Source organism: Bos indicus x Bos taurus, chromosome 18 (genome assembly GCF_003369695.1).
Source record: "Bos indicus x Bos taurus breed Angus x Brahman F1 hybrid chromosome 18, Bos_hybrid_MaternalHap_v2.0, whole genome shotgun sequence".
Taxonomy (NCBI): domain Eukaryota; kingdom Metazoa; phylum Chordata; class Mammalia; order Artiodactyla; family Bovidae; genus Bos; species Bos indicus x Bos taurus.
This window is the reverse complement of record NC_040093.1, coordinates 55,433,425-55,455,640: the sequence shown is the minus strand read 5'-3', so window position 1 is coordinate 55,455,640 and position 22,216 is coordinate 55,433,425. Positions and strand designations below refer to the sequence as shown.

At 53.2% G+C, this 22,216-nt stretch overlaps 1 protein-coding gene across 1 annotated transcript in view; it reads right to left on the bottom strand.

Moving 5' to 3' along the window:
• SLC38A8 (solute carrier family 38 member 8) overlaps nt 1-22,216 on the bottom strand; it is a 44,568-nt gene that overhangs the window by 7,798 nt on the left and 14,554 nt on the right. Inside the window, exons 4-10 of the mRNA XM_027513930.1 lie at nt 14,621-14,762; nt 13,723-13,824; nt 10,266-10,323; nt 3,495-3,609; nt 2,177-2,324; nt 1,595-1,803; nt 296-347 (exon numbers count right to left, since the gene is read on the bottom strand). Of these exons, the coding sequence (XP_027369731.1) occupies nt 296-347; nt 1,595-1,803; nt 2,177-2,324; nt 3,495-3,609; nt 10,266-10,323; nt 13,723-13,824; nt 14,621-14,762 (826 nt within the window). The remainder of the gene's footprint in view (nt 1-295; nt 348-1,594; nt 1,804-2,176; nt 2,325-3,494; nt 3,610-10,265; nt 10,324-13,722; nt 13,825-14,620; nt 14,763-22,216) is intronic.

Genomic DNA, 22,216 nt, shown 5'->3' with positions numbered 1-22,216 from the left:
GCCCTGGAGAAGGACGCTCGATTACAGCACTCCAGCTGCCAGGAAGACCCCAAATCCACAGACAGCTCCAGCCACAGACCACAGCCTGTGGTGGAAAGCAGTGACGCATGGACTCAGCAGAGCAGTGGCTTGGACCCTCCCGGCTCAGCTACCCGTCACTGTGCAGACGAGGGCCCCTCCCGGCCTGGCCAGCAGTTCCCTCCTCGGCAGGACCCCACGGGCCTGACTACATCTCACGCCCCTGGAGCCGAGCCCCACACATGCCTTGTCGCCGCCCTCACATGCAGACACTCACTTAACTCGGGGTCCGATGGGCTCCACGCTGACCGCACAAATGAGGCACAGACCTGTGGGGGAGAGCCTGGGGTCACTGCAGCTCTTTGTCATTGAACCCAAAGCAACCCCCAGCTCTACAGGGCTCAGCCAACACCCAGCAGCCCCTAGGGACCCGAGGGCCAGCAGAGCCTTTGCCCACAGTAGCTCCGTGGACTCCCCCTGCCCCTGGTGAGAGGGCAGAGCACGTGGCCCACGGCACCGCTGTGGGGTCCTTGCTCAACACCCCCTAGCACCGGGGTCTCTCCAGCAACAGTGACAGCCACACTCGTCTCTGGTGAGACGGTGCGAGTCAGGGCCAGGTCGGGGACCGACACCCGGGATGCATCTGACAGCCGCCAGCTGCCTGTGTTGTCTGTTGGTTTTTTTTTTTTTCCTCTTTTTTAATGGTGCTGCTGGGACTCGAAGTCAGACAGCTCGGCCTAAAGAGCCTGCAATCTCTCCCCGCTCCCAAGCCTGTCCCAGCTGGTCCTTTCCAGCACAGAAATGGCTGGAGCTAAAAGGCCCCACCCAGGACACAGACGTCCAGCCCATCCTGGTGTTTAAGATACTGCCTGGCTGGGCCCATCTGACCCAGACCCGGGCTGGGGGTGGTGTGGGGGTGGGGGTTGGCAGAGAGAATTGGACCCCACTCCTGTCTGAAACCGCCTTCCAGTGCCAGGGGCCGCCCAGGTCTGGGGTTTCGGCCCCTGTATGCTCCTCCTCCCTGGGGAGCCCAGCCTTGGCTACCCTGCATCTCCCAGGCCCGGATAATAGCCAGGCCAATTCAACAGGAATTTCACATCATCCTCACACTGGGAAGGTTTCCTAGGAACCCACCAGTCATGGAAACTGTATTCACCTCCCAGGTTTGGGGGAGAAGGGGGAAGGTGTTTGAGGGGCACCTTTGAACCTCACGAGTTTCATGTAGTTGAAAACATTTAAATAAGATAAAACCCTACAGTGAGTGGCAGCCTTGAGAGGGCGGCTGAGGTTGACTCAGAACTGCTCCATGCCACCTATTCCTCATGAGAGGCCTCAGGGCCTTAGTCCTCCTGTCTGCAGGATGGGTTGATGACAGCACCCCACCTCGTATGTCCATCAAGGGCTGTTGAGGTATTTAACGAGGGAAGGTGTGCAGAGCCCTGGCCCTGGCTCAGTAAACAGGGCTGGGAGCCATCCCACCTGCACGGGCTCCCGCCCCCTGCACCCTGACCTCCACGTGGCCGCCCCATGGCAGGGAGCTGGGAAGGACCCACGGCCAGGGGAGCCAGGGCCTCACCTGGGAAGATGAAGATGAAGAAGGAGCTGATGCCGCCGATGATGCCAATGATCTCGCTGAGGTCGGGCAGGAACAGGGCCATGGCGAGCGTCGCGGTGACCCAAAGCACGGTCAGCGGCATCCGGACCCACGGCCCTGTGGGCTCGGCCAGGGCCCGCAGCCCACACGCCCCGCCACAGCCCCGCCTCCAGAAGTCCTGCATCACTGACCTGGAGGCCACAAACCACGGGCTCCCATGTGAGCGCCCCCCCGCCCACGCTGGGTGCCCCAGAGTCCCCCAGCTGCCCCGCACACCCAGCTGGGCTCCCATTCCACAGCAGGGCCTCGGTCCCCAGGGACCCCCACACGTGAGCAGCTGATGGGTGGGGCCTCGCCGGGCGGTCAGGTTCTGGCCACCAGGCTGCAGTCCTGACACCAGCTGGGCCACGCTGGGCAAACCACCCAACTCCCCTTCTCCTCCTCCAGGAAAGGGAGGTGACGACCACCCCCACGACACACAGGCTGGCATGGTGCCCAGCACGTGCCAGTGCTTGATGGACGGTGTGCCCCACCCTGAACCCTGTGCCCCCGAGCTGGCCTCACCTTCCCAAGAAGAGCACGATGGGATAGGCGGTCACGATGGATACAGCGAAGAGGACCCGGGCGACGATGACAACCCCGTCGCTGCCTGGGTAGGACATCAGGATGTCAGCAGACACGTCTGTCCCGAAGGTCAGGAAGCCATACACACCTGCGAGGGCCACAGGGGAACCCAGGAAAGCTGGTGAGAAAAATGCCGGTCCCCCATCTCAACCCCGACATGCTGACAGTACCCACCTCCGCCGCTGCTGAGGTTTCCCCTCGGAGCTGACAGTAGGTTCTAGAACCTCCCCAGGCTTTTCTGTCCTCAGCCCACAGGATCCTCAGTTCTTCTAACTTCAAGACCTGTTGGCCAAGACTGTCCCTTGTCTTCCTCCCAAACAGCTCAGCGTTCACATATGAGGCTCCAGGATGGACTGGAAGCACTTTGACTAATACTTTCTGTGCCCTGTTCCCCCACTCTCTCAGTACCCAGAGAAAGAAGCTGGCCATGCACCCATTTTCCTGATGGGAAAATTCAAGGCCCAGTGTCAGCAACTGTCTGGAATAACACAGCTTATTACAGGAGCGGTCAGGTCCCTCCCCCACAATCCAGCACTGCCTCCCAGCCACCTGCCCTGTCCTGAGACCCCACCTCTGAGCTTTGGCTTTTTGCCCATCCCACAATCCTGCTGGCCCTGCAACATCTGGAAGACAACCTCGATCACGGGGTCTGACCCAGGGGCTACAGAGCCCTGCTAGACAGAGGTCAACCAGCAAATGTCCAGGCCCCCGACATGTGTATGGCCGCCTCGGGGCTTCCTGAATCAGAGGCTCTGACAGGCCAATGAAAGAAAGCTAGCTGCCGGGCTGGAGGAAAGCAGCCAGGAGTCAGCCTGAGCCCAGGCCCTGGGCTGGATGAGCTGTGGGACCTCGGGTGTGGCAGCCCTTCTGTGAGCCACACCCTGCCACCTCTGAAGACCCTCCCACGCCAGTGTGTGGATGCTCAAACCCACTGTATCTGAGAGGGTGTCCTGTAAACCACACCGGATGTAACACTCTGACAGCATCACTCCTGCCATCCTTCCAGATGGGGAGGAGGGATTGTGGCGAGACAGTCGACCAGGGTTTCTATCTCAGCTTAGACATCAAGTCAAGAGACCCTGGTTGAGCTGAGGCAATCCTCTGGGTAGAGTGTCCTCCTCTATGAATCGTGGATTCTCCTGGGGGCGTTAGGGACCAAAGACGCTCCAACCACTTAGCGCTGTGCCCAGGATGTGTATTATTCCAGTTTCTCCTACTGCTCCACCCCCAGGTCCTGGGCACCCCAGGCAGGCCTTACCTGTCAGCGAGTAGACGAGGCAGCAGGCCAGCAAGGACAGCACGGAGACCAGGGCCCAGTGCCCGAGGCTCTGGTGGCGCATGCTGCAGTAGATGGACACGGCGGCTTCGTGACACTGCAAGAGAGGGGCAGGGTCAGTGGGGCTCGGGCCAGCCTGCAGTCGAGCCACCTGGCACCCTCTAAAGAGTCTCGTTATCCAGAATGTGAGCAATGACCCAGAAGCCCACCAACTAGCAGAAGGGAGAAGTAAGCTGTCGGATATTCACGTGTGGAACATTACATGGCACCCAAAGGGGGCAAACACAACTGCACGCCCCGTCACAGAGGCCCCGCGGCCGTAAGGTGGAGCGAAAGCAGCCAGAGAAGAATGTTTCCACGTATGTGAAGTTCAAGTTTCAAGTCAAACAAGCCAGGACGGGGTCCTCAATCACTGTTGATGCTGGGGGGTGTGCTGTACACGGTGTGACGTGGACCAGACCCCCGGCCTTGACCCACGAGATGGCAGGAGCGCCCCCTTCAGGTGTGACAATCAAAAGTGTCTGCAGACATTGCCAGGTGTCCCCTGGGGGAGGGGGGCAAAGTCAACCCAGTTGACAGCCCTCGTTTATGGTGACAGAGGGCAGAGCAGTGGTATGGGTGGGTGGACGGTGGTCCCGAGGGAACATTCCGGGGGGCTGATGATGTTCTATGTCCCCACTGGGGTGACGGTTTTGTGGGAGCACACATACTTATGATTTATACACTTCCTATGTACACGACTGGAAAAGATCAGTTTTCATTCCAATCCCAAAGAAAGGCAATGCCAAAAGAACGTTCAAACTACTGCAAAATTGCACTCATCTCACACGCTAGTAAAGTAATGCTCAAAATTCTCCAAGCCAGGCTTCAGCAATATGTGAACCGTGAACTTCGAGATGTTCAAGCCGGTTTTAGAAAAGTCAGAGGAAAGAAAAAGAAAAGGCAGAGGAACAAGAGATCAAATTGCCAACACCCGCTGGATCATCAAAAAAGCGAGAGTTCCAGAAAAAACATTTATTTCTGCTTTATTGACTATGCCAAAACCTTTGACTGTGTGGATCACAATAAACTGTGGAAAATTCTGAAAGAGATGGGAATACCAGGCCACCTGATCTGCCTCTTGGAAACCTATATGCAGGTCAGGAAGCAACAGTTAGAACTGGACATGGAACAACAGACTGGTTCCAAATAGGACAAGGAGTACGTCAAGGCTGTATATTGTCACCCTGCTTATTTAACTTATATGCAGAGTACATCGTGAGAAACACTGGGCTGGAAGAAGCACAAGCTGGAATCAAGATTGTCAGGAGAAATATCAATAACCTCAGATATGCAGATGACACCACCCTTATGGCAGAAAGTGAAGAGGAACTAAAGAGCCTCTTGATGAAAGTGAAAGAGGAGAGTGAAAAAGTTGGCTTAAAGCTCAACATTCAGAAAACGAAGATCATGGCATCTGGTCCCATCACTTCATGGGAAATAGATGAGCAAACAGTGTCAGACTTTATTTTTGGGGGCTCCAAAATCACTGCAGATGGTGAGTTCAGCCATGAAATTAAAAGATGCTTGCTCCTTGGAAGGAAAGTTATGACCAACCTAGATAGCATATTCAAAAGCAGAGACATTACTTTGCCAACAAAGGTCTGTCTAGTCAAGGCTATGGTTTTTCCAGTAGTCATGTATGGATGTGAGAGTTGGACTGTGAAGAAAACTGAGCACCAAAGAATTGATGTTTTGAACTGTGATGTTGGAGAAGACTCTTGAGAGTCCCTTGGACTGCAAGGAGATCCAACCAGTCCATTCTAAAGGAGATCAGACCTGGGTGTTCTTTGGAAGGAATGATGCTAAAGCTGAAACTCCAATACTTTGGCCACCTCATGTGAAGAGTTGACTCATTGGAAAAGACTCTGATGCTAGGAGGGATTGGGGGCAGGAGGAGAAGGGGACGACAGAGGATGAGATGGCTGGATGGCATCACCGACTCGATGGACGTGCGTCTGAGTGAACTCTGGGAGTTGGTGATGGACAGAGAGGCCTGGCGAGCTGCAATTCATGGGGTCGCAAAGAGTCGGACGTGACTGAGCGACTGAACTGATTACTATATCACATTTTAAAAAATCTAAAGTACATATACCACTGTCGAGAGCCCACCTATGATGTGATGTTCTTGGGGCAGGTCCTGGGCAGCCAGGGAGGAGCTGCTGTTTCTGGATGTGCCCTGTGGGTTCGGGGAACTTCCCAGGCTCCCCGGACAGGGTTCCCACCGTCACATTCACTTACTCCCTTCTGATCAAAACTAGCACGATGACCATCTATGCCTGCCACTCACCACGCTCAAGACTCCCTTCGCCCACCGGGCTCAGCCCACAGCTGCCCCTCTCCACTGCCTCAGGGCCTGTGCCTGTGCTGTGTGCTCCGCCAGGGGCAGCCCCCGGTCCAGCCAGCTCCCACTCACCCTTCAGGAAAGCCCTCCCCTGCTGGCCCCACGTGAGCACAGCCGGGCTTGTTGGCTCAGTGTCTGTTGGGTGTGTGGTAGCAGACACACTCACCTCACTCATCCCCAGTGTGGAGTCTGGCCCCCAGTTGAGGGCCCTCCTGGGATTACTCAATCATCCATCCCTCTGCTCCACCTGTAGCCGTGAGGCCTCCCAGCGCCCAGTCCAGCTCCTCACACTCAGGCCCTCACTGGTCCCCTCGGTGTGAGTCTGGGGTAGCTCCTCAACCAGGCCCACAGCCCCTACCCTCATGGAGCACACACTGGGAGTGGCTGGGGCACCTCGGCCGCGGGACTCCCGATTCCAGCTGCAGAGGCGGCGTGCAGCCCAGGGCAAGCCCCCCACACCTTCTACAACAGGCGAGCCTCAGGGACCTCCCTGGCCTCATGGAAGCCCACTGCAGGCCGGCTCAGCCAGGCAGTGGGCACTTAAATTCCCCCCAAATACAAAAGGACCCTCGACCAGCAGGCATCAATGTCCTGCCTCCCGCACTCGGGAACCCAGGCGTGGGGAAAAGATGGTTGGTGGTGGCCGGATGGAGCCCTGCCCTCCTCCCTGTGGGTCCCACGACTCCTGGGTCATGTGCCTCTTGGTCTTATTTGAGGGAATAAAGCTTCTGAGGGCAGGGCTGCCCTGCTGGGACAGCATCTAGAACAGCGTGTGACCAAGAGCAGGCTGACCAGTCACGAAGTGGTGGGGTGCGGGGCAGAGGAGCACGTGGTGGGTAACAGGTGGAAACAGCCCAGACGTCCCCTGGCTGAGAGATGGAAACGCAAGCCATGGACTCGGCAGACAGCGGAGCATCGCTCAACCGTGAAAAGGGATGCGGTCCCGACGCACACAGCACACAGAAATCACCTCGAAATCACCATGCAGAGTGGAAGAAGCCAGCCACAGAGGACTAGCTACTATATGATTCCACTTACAGGCAGCGTCCAGAAGAGGTACATCCAGAGACGGTAAGAAAGATTCTGGCTGCCAGGGACTGGGCGGGGGACGAGCTGGGGATGGGGAGTGATGGCTAACAGGTAAAAGTTTCTTTGGGGGGTGGTGAGGAATGTTCTGAAATTGGCTGTGGTGATGGCTGCAAAACTCTGTGAACATACCAAAGAACTAGGGGTGAGTTGCACCCCACATAAGTCATATCTCAAAGCTGTTGAGCTTTGAGAAACAAAGAGAAAAGAAACAAGAGAAAAGAAGCCATACAGATGGCCAACAGGCACACTAAACGATGCTCAACAATGGTAACTATCGGACAAATGCGGATCAAAACTACAGGGAGGTACACCACCTCACTCCAGTCAGAACGGCCGTCCTCAAAGCCTACAAATAACAAACGCTGGAGAGGGTGTGGAGACGAGGGAGCCCCCTGCGCTGCTGGTGCGAATGTAAGTTGGCACAACCACTATGGAGACCAGTATGGGGGTTCCTTAAAAAAACTAAGAACAGAGCTACCATGTGATCCAGAAATTCCACTCCTGGGCACATATCTGGAGGAATGGGACTTGCGAAGATACACACCCCAAGTGATCCAGAAATTCCACTCCTGGGCACATATCTGGAGGAACGGGACTTGCGAAGATACACACCCCAAGTGATCCAGAAATTCCAGTCCTGGGCACATATCTGGAGGAACAGGACCTGAGAAGATACACACCCCAACGTTCACTGCAGCACTGTTCACAACAGCCAAGAATGGAAGCAGCCTAAGTGTCCAGCGACAGAGGAGTGGAGAAAGGCGTGGTTACGGACATGCAACGGAATATTATTCAGCCATAAAAAGGAATGAAACACCACCATTTGCAACAACATATATGAACCTAGAGATTATCAAACTAAGAAAGAGGAATATGATATCACTTATATGTGGAATCTTTAAAAAATAAACAGATACAAATGAACTTATTTCCAAAACAGAAACAGACTCACAAACATAGAAAGCAAACTTACAGTTACCAAAGGGGAAAGGGGGGTGGGGGGATAAATTAGGACTTTGGGACTAACATATACACACTACTATATATAAAACTGCAAGGAGATCCAACCAGTCCATTCTAAAGGAGATCCGCCCTGGGATTTCTTTGGAAGGAATGATGCTAAAGCTGAAACTCCAGTCCTTTGGCCACCTCATGCGAAGAGTTGACTCATTGGAAAAGACTCTGATGCTGGGAGGGATTGGGGGCAGGAGGAGAAGGGGACGACAGAGGATGAGATGGCTGGATGGCATCACTGACTCGATGGACGTGAGTCTGAGTGAACTCCGGGAGTTGGTGATGGACAGGGAGGCCTGGTGTGCTGCGATTCATGGGGTCGCACAGAGTAGGACACGACTGAGTGACTGGACTGACTGACTGATATATAAAACAGATAACCCACAAGGATCTACTCATAGCACAGACAACTCTACTCAATATTTTGTAACCTATAAAGGAAGAGAATCTGAAAAAGAACATACATACACATATATTCAGTTACCAGAATCACAGTGCTGTACACCTGAAACTAACATGATACCGTAAATCAATCACGCTTCAGTTAAAACAAAACAAAGGAGAAGTATTACACGTGGCCAGGGTGGCTGGGAGCAAAGCCTCACCCCAACCCCTGCTCCCCACAAGCCCCTCTGATTCTGCACAGGCGGGAGGGGGCTCCCCATTGCTAAGTGTGTGGGGAAGGGTGTGGTTGAACTGAAGCAGGGACTCCCCACTTCCCTGCACAGCCCTGCCCTACCCCTCACCCTCCCCCTCACCCTCCTCCCTTCCACCTTCCCCTACATCTAGTCCCCCCACCCCCAGATCCCTGACTCCACAAGCTGGATCCTAGCAGCCCCTTCCCTGGCCTCAGCAACTAGTCCTCAGCCCCACCCCCACCCCGCATCCACATCTTTCTCCTAACTCCCCATCTCTGCATCCCGTGTCCCTGGAAACTGCAGCCTAGGCCTCCGTTGCTAGGAGAATCAGATGAGGGAGCCGAGGCAAAGGTGAGGGGGGCACCCCCTCCAAGCATCTGGAAAGCGGCCCCCCTTCCCCTCCGCTGGCGCGAGCCTGCTATACCATATGGTGCTCGGGCAGCCAAGAGAGGGCTGGTTAAACTCCATCCAGACAGTTGACAGCAAAATCATCGCTTTACATCTTTCAAAATATTGGGTGTGTGGGACGAAACGTGAGAAATCCTGTAAGCGGCTTGCTAAGTCTCAGGAGTGATACAGCAACTCATTTATAAAAAAGAGAAATGGAAATGTTTCAGGATTTTTCTTCCCCCCAAGAAATGGTTCTCAGAGAAGACACAAGATGAAGAACAGAAAGAGGAGCTGACGGATGGGTAAGTGGAGAAGACACTGGGGCTAGGAAGCTGAGACACCATCAGTCTTGAGCCCCTCTGCCTTGAGAACATGCTTCTACATGGGGCGGTTTTGTTGTCAGTGTGGCGGGTAGGTGGTTGTCTTTAGGAGAGAGGCAAATCTTTCCAAAATAAGCAATGGAAAAAGGGGGTCAGCTGCCACCTGCGGGGAGACTGGAGAACCCCAAGAGAGACCAGAAGGCAGGGAGCAGAGCTCGACCCCCACTACAGCCATCTCCAGCCCCTCACCAAGCACCCACATCACCCAGACCTTAGCAGCTCTCCAGCCTGGGACCCCTCCCCTCCGTGGATCTCCAGCGGAAGCATCTCCCTGCACCTGCCGCCTCCCACACATTCCTCAAGACTCCTCTTAGGCCTCAGCGCCTAGCAGAGGGCATCTTTGAATCTGCCCCACCGAGAGCTACATTGTAAGCACCCCCAACTAGATTCCACACACAGAAGCTCTTACTCCACGACATTCTGTCAAATTCTATATATCCTGCCCAGCAGCCGCCCCGCACACCTTCCTGCCCTTCTAGCCTGCAAGCCTCCAGCCCCTGCAGCAGAATCCACCTGCAGGAACGCGGCTCCCGGCCCCCAGGCAGGGCGACACCGCCACCAGGACTTTCAAAGGAGGGCACAGGTCCTGGACCCCCACACTCAACCTCAGACCCAACAAATGGGCTGCTGCTGGTGCTGGTCAATGGAGCCAGTTCCAAAGTTCAACTGAAATTCAGAGCTTGCTGAGCCCAGACGCCAACCCATATGCACGGTCCCCTAGAGACAGACTGGTTCATCCCAAAACACGTTCACAAACCTCCCTCCCCACGCCCAACAGGGAGGCAACTTGCCCCCAAGGGAACAGGCAGTCACCACAGCCTGCAAATGCCACCCTCCTCAACACAGATGCCAAGGTTACCTGAAATCCAAAACAGATGGTGGGGAAGACACTAAATACAGAGGTCCAGGAGGAGGGACTGTAAAGAGATGAAAACAGGTGTTTGTTACAAAAAGTTAAACTCAAAACAACCTTCAACTTGAAGACGAGTTTTAAATAATACAAGCAAGCTGTAACGAAGTGTAACTCTAAGGTAGATTTTAATAACCACGTCCACTCCGGGGTTGAGGGGTGGCAGAAGCCGCATGTAAAGTGCTGCACTTTTAAGTACATCTGTGCTGACGTTTGACAACTTGACAGTCTCCATGCAGGCAGAATGTGGGCAGGACATGGCTAGGAGGAACTCCCAGCTTCCTTGGAGGCTGCCTGTCCCCAGTGAGGTTGGGGGCTGGGGGTGCGGGGGCAGGGCACAGGCAGAATCCAAACAGACCCCAAGAGGACAAGGACGGTTTGACCTCCGTCTAAGCGGCCTAAGAGAACTGACGGGTGCACAGGGCAGACTCTTAAGGTCAAACCCTCGCAGTGGCCCCCGAATGGTGGCCCTCCAGCTTTCTTTTCGAGCAGCTCCAGGTTCTGGCCTCCAGCAGATTTGGGGACACACAGTTGGGGGGGCATAAATAGCACCCACTATACAACCAGAGTTTCCTGGCTGTGCTAGAATAATGGCCCCCAAAGATGTCCCCATCCTAATCCTGGGAAGCTGGGAGTTTGTGACCTTATATCCTACAAGGGACTCTGCAGGTGTGATGAAGGTCAGGACTCTGAGATGGGAGATGACCCCGGATTATCTAGGCCCCATATATCATAAGGATCCTTGCCATCAGAGAACCTTCCCCAGCTGTGGTCAGAGGGAGCTGTGACTGCAGAAGCAAGATCAGAGAGACGGAACCTTGCTGGCTGTGAAGACTGTGGAGGGGCCACAAGCCAAGGAACGTGGGCACCCCTAGGAACCGGGAAAGGCCAGGAGACGGATTCTTGTCTAGACCTCCCGAAAGAACACAGCACTGCTGACCCTTTGAATTCAGCACAGCGAGACTCATTCTGGACTTTTGACATCAGAAGATAATAAGCTTGTATAGTTTTGAGCCACTGTGTTTGGCAGTAACTTGTTACAGCAGCCGCAGGGGGCTCGCCCAGTGGCATCTCCCTTCTGTGCTGTGTTTCCGGCTGACTCTTAACTCTGGATGCAGCCCAGGGAGCCCCCCAGCCAAGCCCCGCCTTCTCAGACCTTCCTCAAGACAGCACTGTCAGCAGACGGCCGGCTTCTCAGAGCCCACGCTTCTGCTGCTCCATCTGCCTGCCTGCATCCTCTGGGCCACGTGCACTGTCCCCTCCTGTTCCTGTGGTAGATGCCGTCCAAGCTCCAGCCCTGGAGGATGGACCTCCAGGGCACGAGACCCTCCCCTGGACTCAAGGCCGCAGGTCAGCAGTGGATCCGGGCCTTTCCTGCTCTGTTGGATTATCCCATCAGTGTATGGGTGTGTGGGGGCCACTGAGCCCCGCCTCCTGCCCATTCCTCTCCTCCCCTCCTCGGAAGACCTCTCTCCTGACCCCAATCCACCTGGGCCTCATCCCCACCTCCTGCCCTGACGAGTCTCAGCCACATCAAGACTGGCCTCTGAAAAAAAAAAAAAAAAAAAGACTGGCCTCTGTGGCCAAATCCAGCACCAGGGCTCAGTCCCACGTGACCTAGGAGCAGCATTCGGTGGTGAACACCCTAAAATTCTTGAAATTTTGCTCACTGACCTCTGAGACTCAGAGGTCATCATCTGGGTGATAGATAGACCCATTCTGTCATCATCTGTCCTGGGTTTATAGTGACCATCCCCCCTCCAAATTTATATCCAGTGGGAATCTCAGAAAGAAATTTTATTTGGAAAAAGAGTCCTTGTAGACATAATTGGTTAAATTAAGACGAGGTCGTACTGGAGCAGGCTGGGAGTTGATCCAACAATTGGTGCCCTTAAGGGAAGAGAAAACACATACCCAGGGAGAGCCGTGTGAGGGTGGCGCTGAAGCTGGAGTGAAGCGCCTGCAGGCCAAGGAGCGCCAAAGAGCGCTGGCAGCTCAGGACCCTGAGGGGCAGGAAGGCCCCTCCCGGAGCCTCCTGAGGGAGCACAGCCCGACTGACACCCTCATACTCGGTTTCTAGCTTCCAGCACCAAGGGGAGGGATTTCTGCTGCTTTCAGCCTCCCAGTTTGTGGTAGAACAAGCAGCTCCAGGAGGCTAACAGTGCTCCCGACTCTCCATTCCTCTCCTGGGCCCCCAGGACCGGTGGAGGACCACTGGCTGTGACAATTTTCACACAGCCCTTGCATGCCACCTCTGGGCTGACATTTCTACTTCCAGCCATGGCCTCTCTGAACGCCAGTCTGACAGCTCCCTGACGTCTTTAGTGTCTCAAAGCCTTTCCCACCTAACATGTCCCCACCAAAACCCTCCCCCAGCCAGCTGCTCCTCCCCGTCCCACACAGTCCAGGAAACAGCATGGCCCTCGGTCCCCCTGCTCTAAGCTCAGAATCAACCTGGACTCTCCTCTCTCTCCTGTTCCACCTCTGATCTGTCCTCCAGGAGGGCCCACACAATTTGTGGGACCACGTGCAAAATGAACACGCCGGCCCTTGTTCAGCAGCCGTGAAGAATCTCAGGATGGTGACAGCAGGGTGTTAAACCAAGGGTGGGCCCTTCTGAGCCTGGGACCTGGGTGACGTCACAGGCCACAGGCCCCTGGAGCTGGCCTGCCACCAGATTTGATTTCAAGGCCCTGCTGTGATCAAAACCCTGAAATGGCTTCCATGCGAAATGGAAGTCCTCCCTGCAGCTCCGAATCCCTACAGGAGTCCTCACTTCTGGTGTCGCTCAGGTCTCTCGCGCCTCACTGGCCTCAGCGTCTTGCTGGCTGGTCCTGTTTCTTCCACACTGTGGGGCACGTCTGCAACCGCCCAGGAGCACCGGCTGGCGGGCATGTGGTGCTTCCATGCCCCTCACCCTGTCCTCACTAGTGGCAGCTGAGTGGTTTTGAACAAGGAAAAGAGCTTTTGCTGAGCTCTACAGCATCAGCCCTGGGATTTCTTTGGAAGGAATGATGCTAAAGCTGAAACTCCAGTACTTTGGCCACCTCATGTGAAGAGTTGACTCATTGGAAAAGACTCTGATGCTGGGAGGGACTGAGGGCAAGAGGAGAAGGGGACGACAGAGGATGGCTGGATGGCATCACCGACTCGATGGACATGAGTTTGGGTGAACTCTGGGAATTGGTGATGGACAGGGAGGCCTGGTGTGCTGCGATTCATGGGGTTGCAAAGAGTCGGACACAACTGAGTGACTGATCTGATCTGATCCGACAGCATCAGAGACTTGAAGAACTTCAGGAGAAGAGCCAGGGCTCTGTGCAAACCATGGGGGGTTGGGAGGGGGGTGCAGGGAATTGGCCCTCGCCCCTCGCAGAAGCCCACGGAAGCCATCCCCCAGACTCACCTGGACTCCAGGCGGGGCTCACGGGCAAGGTCTTGGGGCCGGAGGTAGTACTGCGCCACGATGACCAGGGCCAGGTAGCAGGCGGCCAGGGTGCCTAGGATGCTAACACACGAGAGAGCGCAGCGTCAGGGGGCGGCCGTGGTGAGGCAGCGCCTGGGGAGCCACACAGAGCGGGGTCTCGGTGTCGGCTCGGCCCACAGTGGCAAGGGCTCAGGCAAGTTCTTCCTGTCTGGGCCCCAGTTATCTGTAGGATAGGGCAGCAGGAAGGGCGTTCCAGGCAGGGACACCCTCATGCCACGCAGTGGGACCTGCAAGGCTGTCAGCGCTACGGGTGCCCCATCTCTCCAGCAACAGCCACACAGCCCCTGGGATCCGGCATCTAAGCAGCCACGACACAGCGTGCAGAAGGACCAGCTGGAGAGGGCGGGGGGCGCCCGGGGGGCTCGGAGGTCCTACCCGCTGTTTCTCTGCTCCACTTCTCTACATGACAGGGAAAGGTCGGTGGCACACTTGTGTGAAGATTTTTGCCAGACTTTATTTTTTCAAAAGTATATGTGGAGCCTCAGACTGTAAAATGAAAAGTGTGTGTGTGTGCGTGTGTGTGTGTGTGTGTCTCCGTGCCTGTGTATGTGTGTGTGGGTGCAGAAAAAGCTTGCGATCATTAAGTAACAAAATGGAGGCCCTGTTATTACAGGCAATTTTCTTTTCTGTTTATCTGTATTTTCTATCATGCCCACGAATGACTTTGGTAATTTAACATTTCTTTCCTCTTCTCCCAATGGGAAGAACCATGCTGGCAGCTCCCCTATCCCAGGCGGACAGAAACCACCCCCAAACGCCAGCCAAGGTGGGGACCCAGCCCCAGCCCTCGCCCCCAGGAGGGGTCTGCAGCCCATACCTTGTGTATTTCTGGAAGCCGATCTCCCGTGGCGCAGAGAGGGGCAGGATGACCAGCACGCAGAGCAGCGTCAGGGTGAAGCGCTGGTCAGTGTACCAGGGCTGCGGGACTGGCGGGGTGCTGGGCAGGATGAAGTCCCACACTGCGGAGAGCAAGGGAAGGAGAGGCAGTGAGCCCAGAGAGCCTGCCCTAGGGTGACCCCATTATTAGATGGCCCGAGTGGAGGGGGAGAATTAGGGCGGGGCTGAGCTAGCCGCTTCTGCTCCACACCAACAGGCTGCGGGCCCTTGGGGGTACCTGGCTGAGGGCTGGAGGGGCCTCGATGGCTGTGCTCACCCAGGGTGCCTGGTGGGGACACTTGGGCTCAGCACACCCACCTCCTCACCAGCAGACCCCCCAAAGGACTAGTCCTTAGCAGCTTGGGGCCCTGAGCCAAAGGAGGGAGGTGTTGTCCTCTTAAAGGCCAGGCCTGGAACTGGCACTGGCCCCTCTGCCATCCTCTGCCAGTCAAGCATCTCCGAGCCCACTCTGATTGGTGGGGGACACAGACCCCATCAACCTCTCAGGGAAAGGTATCCGAGAAACTGGGACCAGTTTATTCTGTCTGTCATAGGAAGACAGAATTGGGAGCTGATAGAAGGGGCCAGAAAGGTGGTGGAGGGGAGAGCCCAGGAGAGACACAAGGTGGCTTGAGGCCGGAAGCAGAGGGGGTGAGGCGGCCCCGCAGCGCACGGGGTGGGGGTGCCCAGAGCTGATCCTGGCCCACACGGGGTGCTGGTACTGCTGTAAAGGAACCCTTCTAGTTCTCCGCACTTGCTCAATAAAGACAGCGATCAAAAGAAATGACCACTTGACCAGGATGGTTTGTTTCTACTGGAGAGACACATGGACTATTTCCACATTGAGCTCACGGTACAGAGGCCCCCCCCTTCAGAGGAAGGTAGGCTCTTGTGGCCAGAGAGGCCAAGGGAATGAATGCACGCACCCAGAGGTGCACAGAGATCTCCACGAGTAACAGGCCCACATGGCCTGGGTTGGGGTGCAAGCTCTTCTTATCCATATGGATGGATTCCTGAAGCCAGGAGAGCCGCCTCTGCCAACTAGGCCACCCAGCTCCTTCCTGAGCCCTCGCTTTCCAGGCCATTCCTCAGTGTCCACAGAACCATTATTTACGGTCATTTTCACTTGATGAATCCAATGACTCTGTAAAAGAGCCCTGACCTCCAATGATCCTTCAATCCAAGAAACCTGGTCTTGCCTTCAGAAAGACATTCCAACATATCGACCCAAGAAGCATAAAAGTGATGCGTCTTCGCACCAGTTGATATGCCCAGAGTAGGCTTGGCCTGTGTCCTCATCAACGCGATAATCCCTCCAGGGGATCCACCACCTGAGCCTGAAACCTTCCCCAAACGACAGATCCTAGGAATCCTTCTCAACCTCAAAATCTTACTCAACTCCACACTCCCTCAGATCCGCCTCAACACTGCACCCCTTCAGAATCCTTCTGAACGCAGAAGCCACCCACATCCTTCTCAACACAACAGCCCCTAGAATCCTTCTCACACAGTAGCCCTGAGGATCCGTCTAAGCCACAACACCTCAGAACCTTCCCAAAATGGCAGTCCCTCAGAATCCTTCCAAACACTGAAGGCCCTCAATATCTTTCTCAACAAGGCAATTCAGAATCCTCCTCAACACGGCAGCTCTTCAAAATCATTTTCATCATAGCAGCCCTCAGAATCATCCTCAGCATCTCAGAATTCTTACCAACATGGCATGCTTCAGAATCATCCTTAGCAAAACAGTCCCTCAGACCCTTCCCAAAACAGCAGGCTCCCACAATCCTTCTCAACATGGAGCACCTCCAAACCGTACTCAACACAACACTATCTCAAATACTCTTCAATCCTGAACCCTCTCCGAATCCTTCTCAACATAGCAGCCCCTAAGATTCTTTTAAACAGAGGCCATCAGAATCTGTCTCATCATGCAGCTCTTCTGATGCTTCTTAAAGTGGCAGCCCCCAAGATACTTCTCAACACAAGAGCCCTCAAAATCCTTCTGACACAGCAGCCACTCAGAATTCTCAACACAGCAATCCCTAAAACCTTCTCAAAATGACAGCCCCTCAGAATCCATCTAAACACAGCAGCCCCTAAGAATCCTTCCCAACACAACAGGCCCTCAGATCCTTCTCAACTCATAATCCACACAGATACTCCTCAACACACCAGCACTTCAGAATTCTTACCAACATGGCATGCCTCAGAATTATTCTCAACACAAAAGGCCCTCAGGTGCTTCCCAACACAGCAGGTCCTCAGAATCTTTGTCAACATGGAGCACCTCAAAATCTTACTCAACATGACACTACCTCAGAATCCTCCTGAACACCACAGCCCCTCAGATTCTTGACAACACAAAAGCCTTCAGAATCCTTTTGACATGGCCACCATTCAGAATCATTCCCAACACTGCAGCAGCTAAGATTCTTCCTAATCTGGTGGCACCTAATAGATGGGGAAACAGTGTCAGACTTTATTTTTTTGGGCTCCAAAATCACTGCAGATGGTGACTGCAGCCATGAAATTAAAAGACGCTTACTCCTTGGAAGGAAAGTTACGACCAACCTAGATAGCATATTCAAAAGCAGAGACATTACTTTGCCAACAAAGGTCCATCTAGTCAAGGCTATGGTTTTTCCAGTGGTCATGTATGGATGTGAGAGTTGGACTGTGAAGAAAGCTGAGTGCCGAAGAATTGATGCTTTTGAACTGTGGTGTTGGAGAAGACTCTTGAGAGTCCCTTGGACTGCAAGGAGATCCAACCAGTCCATCCTAAAGGAGATCAGTCCTGGGTGTTCTTTGGAAGGAATGATGCTGAAGCTGAAACTCCAATACTTTGGCCACCTCATGCAAAGAGTTAACTCATTGGAAAATACTCTGATGCTTCAAGGGATTGGGGGCAGGAGGAGAAGGGGACGACAGAGGATGAGATGGCTAGATGGCATCACTGACTTGATGGACATGAGTCTGAGTGAACTCCGGGAGTTGGTGATGGACAGGGAGGCCTGGTGTGCTACAATTCATGGGGTCGCAAAGAGTTGGACACAACTGAGTGACTGAACTGAACTGAATATTCTTCTCAGCACTGAGGCTCTCACAATCTTTCTTACACAGCAGGCCTTGAGAATCCTTCCCAATACGGCAGCCCTTCAGGATCCTTCTCAACAGGACAACCACTCAGAATCTTCTCAACACAGCAGCTTCTGAGAATCCTCCAAAACTCGGCACCCCCCAAAATTCTTCTCAATATGGAGGCCCTCAGAATCCTTCCCAACACTACAGCACCTCAGAATCCTTCTGAACACAGAAGCCCACCAGATCCTTCTCAAAACCACAGCCTCTATAATTGTTCTCACATGGTAGCCCTCAGTTCAGTTCAGTTGCTCAGTCATGTCCAACTCTTTGTGACCCCATGAATTGCAGCACACCAGGCCTCCCTGTCCATCACCAACTCCCGGAGTCCACCCAAACCCATGTCCATTGTGTCGGTGATGCCATCCAACCATCTCATCCTCCGTCATCCCCTTCTCCTCCTGCCTTCAATCTTTCCCAGCATCAGGGTCTTTTCAAATGAGTCAGCTCTTTGCATCAGGTGGCCAAAGTATTGGAGTTTCAGCTTCAGCATCAGTCCTTCCAGTGAACACCCAGGACTGATCTCATTTAGGATGGATTGGTTGGATCTCCTTGCAGTCCAAGGGACTCGAAAGAGTCTTCTCCAACACCACAGTTCAAAAGCATCAATTCTTTGGTGCTCAGCTTTCTTCACAGTCCAACTCTCACATCCATACATGACCACTGGAAAAACCATAGCTTTGACTAGACCTCAAGATCCATCTAAACCACAGCACCTCAGAACCTTGCCAACATGGCAGTCCCAGAGAATGCTTCCAAACACTGCAAACTCTCACTATCCTTCTCAACATGGCAGCCCCTCAAAATCATTTTTAACATGGCAGCACCTTTGAATCCTTCTGAACACAGCAGCCCTCAGATCCTTCTCAACATGGCAGCCAGTGAGAATCCTCTAAAGTACGGCAGCCCCTAAGTTTCTTTTCAACACTGAGGCCTGTAGAATCCATGTGAACACTGTAGCCCCTTAGAATGCTTCCCTACACAACAGCACCTCAGAAGCCTTTTCAGGATGGCAGCACCACAAATCCTCCTCAACACAGGCTGCTTGTGCTTAGTCGTTCGGTTGTGTCTGACTCTTTGCGACCCTTTGGAGGCAGCCCACCAGGCTTCTCTGTCCTTGGGATTTTTCAGGCAGACACTGGGGTGGGTTGCCAATTCCTTCTCCACACAGTAGTCTCCCCAAACTATTCTCAACACAGTAGCCCTTCATATTCTCAACACAGCACCCTCAGAATCCTTCCAAACACTGAGGCCCTCAGAACACTTCTCAACAAGGTAGCGGCTCAGAATCCTCAACATGGCAGCCGCTCAATATCATTTTCAACATGACAGCCTCTCAAAATCTTCTGAACACAGCAGCCCTCCTATCCTTTTCCACACAGCAGCCCCTGAGAATCCTCCAAAGGATAGCAGCTTCTAAGATTCTTCTCAACATTTTGAGGCCCCCAGAATCCTTCTAAACACAGCAGCCACTCAGAATTCTTCTCAATAATGCAGCACTTCAGAATCCTCCTCAACAGGACAGGCAGGTACAATCCTTCTCAACTCGGCAGCCCCTCAGATCCTCCACAACAGAGCAGCTTCTGAGAATGCTGCTCAACACACATCCCTCAGGATATTTTGCAACTTGGCAGGCCATCAGAATCCTTCTTAATACAACACCCCTCAGATCCTTTCCCAATACAGCAGCTTTCATTAACATGGAAGCCCCTCAAAGTCCTTCTGAACACAGCAGCCCCTAAGAATCCTTCCTAACACATAGCAGCCCCTCAGATCATTCTCAACACATAATCCAGTCAGATCCTCCTCAACACAGCAGCACCTCAGAAGGCTTACCAACACAACATACCTCAGAATCATTGTCAACACAATAGCCACTCATATCCTTTCCACTGCAGCAGGCTCTCAGAATCGTTTACAAAAGAGAGCACCTAAAATCTTACTCAACATGACACTACCTCAGAATCCTCCGCAATACAGCAGCCCATCAGATTCTTCACACCACAAAAGCCCTCAGAATCTTTTTGACATGGCAGCCTTTCAGAATCATTCTCACCACCGCAGCTGCTAAGATTCTTCCCAACATGGGAGCCCCTAAAATTCTTCTCAATACTGAGGCCCTCAGAATCCTTCTGACAAAGCAACCCATGAGGAAGTCCTTCAGGATCCTTCTCAGTAGAACAGCCACTCGAAATCCTTCTCAACACCACATCTCCTCAGATCCTTCCCAATATGGCAGCCCACAGAATCCTTCCAAATACTACAGCCACTCAGTGTCCTTCTCAACAAATCAGCCCATCAGAATCTTCTCAACACAGCAGCTTCTGAGAATCCTCTAAAACACAGCAGCCCCTAAAAATTCTTCTCAACAGAGAGGCCCTCAGAATACTTCCCAATATTCTGAGGAATAACTCCTCAGAATCCTTCTCAACACAGCAGTCCTTCAGAACTCTTCCCAAACAGGTAGTTCCTCAGAATCCTTCCCATCACAGAAGCTCCTCAGAAACTACTCTATGCAGCAGTCCCTCACTTCCTTCCCTAGGAAGAGCCATCCAGAATCCTCAACACATCCACCTGTCAAATCATTTTCAACATGGCAGCACCTCAGATCCTTCCCAATGCTGTAGCCCTTCAGCAGCCTCTGAACACAGAAATCAAAACCATCAGAACATCTCTACATGGCAGCCCCTAACACTCTTCTCAACGTGGAGGCCCTCAGAATGCTTCCCAACACATAGCTCCTCATGAGCCTTTCCAACATGGCAACCCTCAGGATCCTTCCCAACACGCAGCCCCTCAAAATCATTTTCAACATGGCAGCCCCTCACAATCTCCCTTTTGAACAAAGCAGCTCCTCCTATCCTTCTCAACATGGCAGCCTGTGAGAATCCTCCAAAGTACAGCACCCACTAAGATTCTTTTTAACACTGCAGGCTCTCGGAACACTTCTTAACAATACAGCAGCTCAGAATCCTTCTTAACATGCAGCCCCTCAAAATCATTTTCAACATGGCAGCATTTCAGAATCTTCTGAATACAGCAGTCCTCATATCCTTCTGAGAATTCTCTAAAGGATGGCAGCCTCTAAGATCCCTCTTAACATGGAGGCCCCCAGAATCCTTCTAAACATGGCGGCTCATTACAATCATTCTAAACATGGCAGAATCTCAGATTCATCTCAATACGGCAGAACCTCAGAATCCTCAACACAGCAGCCACACAGAACACTTCTCAGTCCAGCAGCCCCAAATCCTTCTCAACATGGCAGCCCTTCACATCCTTCCAACACAGCAGCCTCTCAGATTTATTCTCAATAAGGCAGCACCTCAGAATCCTCCTCAATATGGCAACTCTTCAGAATCCATCTCAATACTGCATCCTCTCAGAATCCTCTACAACAGCCCCTCATATCCTTCCCAGGGAGGCAGCTACTCAGAATCCTCAGCACAGCAGCCCCTCAGAATCCTTCTCAACACAGCAACTCCACAGAACATTTTCAATGTGGCAGCCCCTCAGAATTATGTTCAACATGGCAGCACCTCAGAATGCTTGTCAACACAACCAGGTCTCAGATCCTTCCCAACACAGCAACCCCTAAGAATCTTCAAAACATGGAGGTTCAGAGAATCCTTCTCAACAGATCAGCCCCTCCTCAACATGGCAGCACATGAGATTCTTATCAACACAAAAGCCCTCACGATCTTTTTCACACAGCAGCCACTCAGAATTCTCATCATGACAGCAGATCAGGATGCTCCTCAATATAGCAGCCCATCAGGGTTATTTTCTACATAGCAGTCCCTTAGAATCCTTCCCCAAACTGCAGGCGCTCAGAATCTTTCCCAACACAGCAGTCCCTCAGAATTCTTCTCAACATGGCAGCCCCTAAGAATCTCATCAACACAGAAATCTTCACAATCCATTTGACACAGTGGGTCCCTTCAGTTCAGTTCAGTAGCTCAGTCATGTCTGACTCTTTGCAACCCCATGAATCACAACACATCAGGCCTCCCTGTCCATCACCAACTCTTGGAGTTTACTCAAACTCATGTGCATCGAGTCAGTGATGCCATCCAGCCACCTCATCCTCTGTTGTCCCCTTCTCCTCCTGCCCCCAATCCCTCCCAGCATCAGAGTCTTTTCCAATCAGTCAACTCTTCACATGAGGTGGCCAAAATATTGGAGTTTCAGCTTTAGCATCAGTCCTTCCAATGAACACCTAGGGCTGATCTCCCTTAGGACGGACTGGTTGGATCTCCTTGCAGTCCAAGGGACTCTCAAGGGTCCCTTACATCCTTCCAAACACAGCAGAAACTCAGAAACCTTTTCAACAAGGCAGCACTTCAGATCCTTTCCAATGCTGCAACCCCTTAGAATCATTCTGAACAGAAGTCCC